This window comes from Montipora foliosa, chromosome 12 (assembly GCF_036669935.1).
Source record: "Montipora foliosa isolate CH-2021 chromosome 12, ASM3666993v2, whole genome shotgun sequence".
Lineage (NCBI taxonomy): Eukaryota > Metazoa > Cnidaria > Anthozoa > Scleractinia > Acroporidae > Montipora > Montipora foliosa.
Window position 1 is genome coordinate 30,217,749 of NC_090880.1, and position 7,500 is coordinate 30,225,248.

The 7,500-nt window shown below is 40.3% G+C and overlaps 1 protein-coding gene and 1 long non-coding RNA gene across 3 annotated transcripts in view; both read right to left on the reverse strand.

The window, feature by feature from the left end:
• Positions 1 to 281: 281 nt before the first annotated feature.
• The window catches only part of LOC137980420 (protein-cysteine N-palmitoyltransferase HHAT-like), a 96,156-nt gene continuing 88,937 nt past the window's right edge, over positions 282 to 7,500 (reverse strand). Inside the window, exons 11-12 of the mRNA XM_068827861.1 lie at positions 1,953 to 2,094; positions 282 to 958 (exon numbers count right to left, since the gene is read on the reverse strand). Coding sequence (XP_068683962.1) covers positions 867 to 958; positions 1,953 to 2,094 — 234 coding nt within the window. The 3' untranslated portion in view covers positions 282 to 866. The remainder of the gene's footprint in view (positions 959 to 1,952; positions 2,095 to 7,500) is intronic.
• The window catches only part of LOC137979183 (uncharacterized), a 15,754-nt gene continuing 13,151 nt past the window's right edge, over positions 4,898 to 7,500 (reverse strand). For both annotated transcript variants that reach the window (XR_011118264.1, XR_011118263.1), the window contains 2 exons: positions 6,646 to 6,840; positions 4,898 to 5,063 (listed from right to left, as the gene is read on the reverse strand). This is a non-coding gene — a long non-coding RNA (uncharacterized lncRNA). The remainder of the gene's footprint in view (positions 5,064 to 6,645; positions 6,841 to 7,500) is intronic.

The following is a 7,500-nucleotide window of genomic DNA, read 5'->3' on the forward strand; positions in this document are numbered from 1 at the left end:
CCCAGCGTAACACATGGCTAATTTGCATGACAATTTGAAAACCAACATGGCGGCTATTGTGAATAAGGCCTATTAACAGCAATAGTCAATTCAGAGCAAATTAGCAATTAAGCAATAGAGGATGTTTTCCGTGTTTTTCCATAACCTCAGCTAAACACGAGGGGGAGTTGGGAGAATTCGAGACAGTTATGTAAACCCGAGACGCAGTCGAAGGTTTGCATAACTGTCGACTTTTATAAAATATTTCTCAAAGACAATTCAACAGATGAACTGAGCAAAATGCTGGCTTTTTTACTTCTAGATTGAAACAGATTTTCTTGATACACGCTCATATTTCCTACCAGCCAATCAAAACGCGCGTCTGATAACACAACCAATCAAAATTCGTGTGATGTCACAGCCGTGTTTCCATACTCTCATCTAAACAAAGCTATTGACCAATGAGAGTGCGCGTACTATCCTAATTATTTTATAATTGTGTGTATCATAAATTCGGGGTGAAGGATTGGTAGGAAGAACAGTGGACAACGCATGCGCAATCGCGCGGTCGTGGGTTCGAGTCCACTTCATCTGTGGAGTTTTTTTTCCAAGATCGTTTGCAACTGCATACTTAAGACAATCAATTTACCAGAATCAAAAGTACTCATATCCTCTGGTTATATACACACGATAAATTACTATATATTTACTAAGTTGATCTTTGTTTTTTGTCTTAAAGAAGTCGACAGAAACAGAACAGACGCTCAATCAGTTGTCTAAAGCTCTTAAAAACTGTTCTGTGTCCAGCGGCTTCGAGTTCAGTAATGAAGAAAGATCTTGAGGCGTTGTGAGTCTCAAAGACTTCATTTAATACCAGCGATACCGTGTCACCATGAAGACATATGCCTGTTTAGCTCCATATTGGTTTGCACAACAAGATACATGGAAAAAAGAAGCAGACCTGCCGATGAAGGCCAACCTACAAATAAAGACAGCGTTAGTAAATAAATGCGAACTATGACTTCTCACTGTCGCTGCGAGACGCCTTAGAGCACCAACGCGGTTGAATTACAAAAAAAAGACCAACACATTCGAACAGTTAAAAAATCCTTTAGAGGAAACATACGCTGCTACAAGAATAAAACCTTCAACCTGCCGATTAGTCTGATCAGTGCTCTACTGCAAACAAATCGGAGGAGCTAGCGAAAACAGCTATTGCAATGTCTGACCACAGCCTTAGTAAAATCCCTTTGGGCAGGTGATTCAAACAGCTTTACTGTGTCGAAATCCATATGAAACGATATCGATTAGGAAAACATTGTTATATATATATAGCTTTCAAGAATGAGCAGACATAAACTGGGATTGGCAAAAATGAAAATGATCTGCACCAGTTTTGTTAAGAGACGGTTGAAATGTGTTTAATTGAATAATCACCACTTTGTCCAGAACAGGGAGAGAATGGGGCTGAAGAGGGCCAGCGAAGATTTTTAAAAACGTTAAGAGTCATGTCAAAGAGGTCGACCGAGAGAACGGTTTGTGACGTTTGTGTGTGTGTGTTGTCATCGAAAAACGAAAGTAATTGCACTGACAAATCGCCACGCGCCCCAAGCAGCGAGATTTAAAGTTTCTCAAAGCGCAGGGAAACAAGCAAAAACGCGCGTGCAAGATATAAAACGGCGACGTCACAGAAAACGTCAATTAAAATTGCAAGATCATTCTTCATAACTTTAGTTCGTTCAACTAGCCGAACCATACACGGATTCAATTAGGAGCAAAGGTGGTGAAGCTTGGAAAAAACATTCAAATTTGCCGTTGGGTGTTCACATTTTCCATGTAACTTGATGTCTGATCATTTCAAGACTAACTGTGAAAACGTGTACAAAGATGCGACGGTATTGCGTAACTACCATAGACCATCAATTGAGAGCAGATTTTATCACACAAAAGAAAAAGCATATAATGAAACACACCATCAAAGAACATTCTCTTGATATAAAACCAGACGGGATCTGTTCCACATAAAAACAACAAGTTGCTCAGAATGAGGCAAGAGACGGTCCCAACCCCAAACACGCCGCGCATGCGTCGAGAAGCGGCTGGTGATAGCTTATCCTAAAAAACAAAAACAAACAAACAGCCTGCGTGAAACTTGTGTTGATTTTAGTTTCTTATACTGAGAATTGCGTAAATTGAAATATCTCTTCGGACGGAATGTTGCCTCCGCACAGATTTCGATTTTTTTTGTCTGGTGTTCCCTCAGGCTTTTCTATGTTTGTTGAAAACAATCAAGTTATTCTAACATCACCTTAACGATTTGCAACCAAGGAAAAATAGTCCCATACAGTGATGCGATAAAGGCTGATGTAGAAAGCTTGTCGACAAGTTCAGAAGATGGAAAGAGTAATTCAGAATATTCAGAACACGGAACCTTGCTTCATATTCCAAGCACAATGCCTCAAAGACTGATACCTGCACAACAAGCGCGTTGGACATATCCTCAAACAGACCCAGAAAGGCTACGTTACAAGGTGTTTGCAGACCTGTGGGAAAAAAGGTTTTATTTAACATCAGGTGCCAGTTTTGGAGGAGATTTTCTTGCCTATCCGGGTGACCCTTCGAGATATCATTCATTTTATGTAGTGATTATTATTCCCTGGGAAAGAAAGATCACACCATTTGAGATTATCTCTGCTGGAAGAGTGGGTGCAAGTGTAAAGAAAATAGCACTTCTCTGTTCTATGAATGAGGACACCAACAAAATTGTTTACACATCTGTGAAGTGGAGTGGAATTAGCTGAATGAGTTGCTTCTGTTCAGTAATTTTGTAGACAGAGGGATGGTGCGCTGTGTAAGGTTTACTGTACATAGTAGCTCCAGGTAAAGATTTTTGAGAATAGGGAGTTAGTGCAATGATACAGGGGTTGTGGATATGGAGGGGAGGGACTGTAGCCCGCCCCCCCACACTTTTGTTCTCCCCACTCCCCTCACACTTCCGTGATCCATAACAAAACCGAACTACGCCCACCCCTTACCCCCCATTTTCAAACATACTCTGTGGCCTCTATGATATCAGTAATAGCAACTGCCTCAAACTGATTTCATTCGTAAGATAAGAAAAAAAAAATAATTTTGCTATTTTTGCAAATCCCATAATACAGTTGATTTTGGGGGGTTATTCGCATTAAAACAATCCAGTTTACTCAAACATGATACTGTCTCAAGAATAAATAACTTGTATTGTTTTTATGTAAAGACGCCCCCCCCCCCCCACCCGCACAAAAAGTATTGCATTATGGAATTGGGAAAATAGTCTGTGTGAAAACAATGTCAAATTGTCTAATTTAAGGTTTTGATGACTGTGAGAACATACAACTTAAAATGGTTGTTCTCCATCAGAGGGGACAGTTCATGTTATTCCAACAAAGTGATACTTAGCCCCCTGAAGCAAATTGAAAGAGGTGGAAGAATCACGAAAGAGTAACATTTTGAATTTTTGTCTTTATTGTTGTTGCTATTGTCTGCTCAAACTCCCTACCTCATTTTTGCCAGCAGTGTTTGGAACATAGAACATGTTTTTAAATGACACTGCTTTATGTTCATAGTTTCGTTTTCCAAAAGTGTTTTGTTTGAATGGAGAAAGTTTTCCATTTCAGGAGTCCTTGTGTCTCTAATGTAGGAATGCCTGCATACACTTGTAAGCAAAGGAATTACACTACAGCAACAACATTGATGAATATTATCTTATTGTTGGTAATGCATTCTTTTTTAAAGCGACAGTAGTTTCTATGGTAACAGATGACATGGGGAGGTTTTTGCGGTATAGGGGTAATGCAAGGGCAAATGGCCTGTGACATATAATAATTAAAGTCAAATCGTAGACATAGTCTGATGCTACTCTGGTTTAGAGAGTTATAAATGTAGCTTGAAAAGTTATGATTCAAAGACCCTTTGAATGGTCAATTTTGAAGTCAGGGTCTTTTTAAGGGCCCCTGTGACAAAAAAAAAATCACTTCCTTTTTTCCTTCAGATTTTGAAAGTGTGTTTGCTTAACACCTGACTGGCAAAATTTTGAGCTTTGATTTTCATCCAAGGCCGTTTACTTTGAGTGAAAGTTTTGGATTTAACGGTACGCCTTTACTCACGTTCAAAACTGAGCGATTGGACCTCAGACGGTTTATTTATCATATTTCGAAAATGGCCTATTACATGTCTTTTTTAAACCCGTAGTGTTTAATTATTATGTGGAACACAGGAGTCTTTACTTGACAAGCCTCTTTTAGGTGCTTCCATTAAGATTTTATTTAGCAATGGTTTTTGTTCTATGAGACTTCAGATTTGGACCTCCATACTACTGTGTGATATATTTTCTTCCAAGAAAATAGTTCTTGATGAGATATTTTTAGTTTCTTGGTGTTGATTAATGTGAATGTGACCTTTTGGCCTCATGCTTTGGCATCAATTTAATTCTATTCTCAAACGATAGGCTTGTCGGTGGTAGAAGCGAGTGATTTTGCTTCACGATAAGCTTTGACCTATTAGGTTGTGCCATGTATCAGTGAGACAACTGGCTTTCTAAAAGCTTTGTTTGCCTTGCCTTTTTTCTGCGTTTCCAGGGGGTGCAGGGATGGCGCAGTGGCGAGAGCACTCGCCTCCCACCAATGTGGCCCGGGTTCGATTCACAAACTCGGCGTCACATGTGGGTTGAGTTTGTTGGTTCTCTACTCTGCATCGAGAGGTTTTCTCCGGGTACAGGACGACGGATACTAACTACGAGGAACGAACGAAGAAGGAACGAGGAAGAAGAAACGACAACTTCATCATTTAGTGACCAAAACAGTGGATCCGCACGGGAAAAACTTCATCGCCAGAAAACTAGACAAGAACAAATGGGGACAAAAGTAAGAAAACAATACTGTCATGGAGCATTTGTTTTATTATTCCATCAGGCAGGCATGCAAATACAAGATAATTGTGCTTAAGTGGGTCACATTTGTAACTGATTGTGCAAGCCCAATCCAGTGAATATTTTCCGGCTTTAGGTGCAGTAAATCTTGCCAGGAATGAAACAGGGTTCCTAACAACTGAAAATAAAGACAAAAGATATTAATGGAAGTTGAAAGTTGCGTATTTGGGAGAACCAGGAGCCCAACTGTCATATCAAGTCTATGTTCATGATTTCCAGAGACAGCTTTTTGTAAGCCTAGTAGCCCTAAATGGAGACAGTCACTCATTTAATGCGATCAGGATCACCTCTCTTCTCCTGAATCTCCTACGACCCATCCCCATCCAAATGGGGATAGGAGCCAATTAAATATTTTAAGCAAGAGCTGATACAACGTAGATTTGATTTTAGTGGTGTACTATATTTCCGCTGGCCAAACCAGCCTTCTTCAGGTACAATGAGAGTTTACATTGGATTGCTTCTATGCTTAAAATATTTAGTTTCTCAACTTGTAATTACGCCGATCAGATCAAGCCAGTGATCCAACGTACACCGACAGGAAGATTGTCCACAGTTGCTTGCTTCAAAACTCTAATGCTAATGTACCTCCCCTAACAACTTGCTGTACACCATAAGCATTTTTCAGTGGGGTGTACATGTGGCCGTGTACCGGTGATCGAGCGAGAAGTAATGCGGCATCACGAAATACTGTCGCCTTATCCTTCTTCTCAAATTCATCATCACTAGTCTCCGGAAATACATTAGATATAATTGTCATGAAGTGTCCTCTTCAATCGAACATATACAGTTACGGTAACCCTAACCAAAGAAATACGATACGATGACAATATTGAGAGAGAGAGAGAGAGAGACCCAATTAATCTTTTACATTTTTCGATCTTTCGATCCCCTAGCTATAACACAGAGGACAGACTACGACACTGGAGTTCCTCTCCCTACTCTTTGCGAGTAGTGCGTGGGTTCTTTTACGTCCCACTGGGTTGTGAACAGTGAAAGGTTGTGAGACGGGGCCTACGGTTCATCGTCTTTCTCCGAGAAGACTAGAGAGTCTAAGTCATGGTTTTCACCATAGGGGTGGGGGGGGGGGGGTTGTTTGCATTAACACAAGATGGATATGTAGTTCACTGAAGTATGATACAGTCCGAAGAGTAAATAACTTGTATTTTTTTTTATGTAAAGACCCCCACCGCCTCCAAAAAAACGTATTGCATTATGGGATAGTGAAATTAGTCAATTACACCTGCAAATGGTTACACTTTCAAGTTTTGTTGGATAAGGACTATAAACCGTAGGCCCCGTCTCATAAATATCTTTCAAGTTCGTAAGTTCCCTGCGGGACGTTAATGAACCCACACAGTTTTCGAGAAGAGTAGGGGATGAAAATCCCGGTGTTGTGGCTGTCCTTTGTGAGTGCATGGTTGGGTGGATATACTGTAGCAAGTCCACAAGCTGAATAGCTGCCAAACTTCAACCTGCTCAAACAAATAAATAACAAACACACAAACAAAGTCCCTGAGTGTTGGTCAGGCTGGAGTTTTTAGTTTTAATCACACGCCCTCCCGCAAAGTAGTCCGTTTCTCAACCAACTGAGACAACTGGTCGGCGATAAATGAATAGTTGACTTAAATATTTTAATGGCACAGTTATTAAAATTAAATGTGCATCTCAGTAGGTGCATTTCTGGACATTGGTAAACTCACTCTTTCAATTAAGGGAGTCCTAATTATTTCTATTTCACCACTAGCAACGCCAGGATATACAACGTCGGCGGCGTTCAAGACCCTCTTTCAGTAAGGCCTCCTTCTTCCCAAAGAGCGGTGAATGAGGACGAAATTCAGCATTCTTGATTTCACTCAATGGTCCTTCTACATCCAATGAAGGATCAGGCTTTTGTGCTATAGAGAAATGATTTCAAACGTCATGAATTAGATTTCTGTACACTGATCAAGCATTCCTAGCTAAAGTATTTAAATTTTAATCTTAGCGACTTAAGATCGACAACGGTGGCTCAGGTCGTCGAAACGTCACCTCAAAATATAACTTTGCAATATCGTTAGTTTTTCGCGATTAGTCCATCTCGTTCACATCATACAATATGGGAGAACTATCCCAAAAATAAATTGGAGTGGTTTCAGTGAATGGTTTTCCTCGACAAAACCTCAAATTTGGTGATTTCACGCTGTTGGTATGAAGAGTACTGCAAAAATATGTGCTCAAGTGCGTGTCGCACGAGAAGCAAGATTATTTTTCCTTTTTTAACCAATGATATTATATGACTAGCTCCGTGAGCGCACAAGATGAACCAAATCCCGCGCTGTGATTGGCTACCCGAGCGGGCAAGATGGAGCTATGTTGCCCGATTGGGATTCCTCGCTTGGTCCCGCAAGATCAAAGATCCCATATAATAAATTCTTTATTTGACCAAGCTTCGACTTCGCCTCGGTCCATAAACACGCAAAAAAAAAAACATGGCCAATATCTAGCCATCTTGACCTCACGCTTGGTCAATAACCCATATATGTTGTTGTTGTTGTTGTTTTTTGGCGTATGTTCTC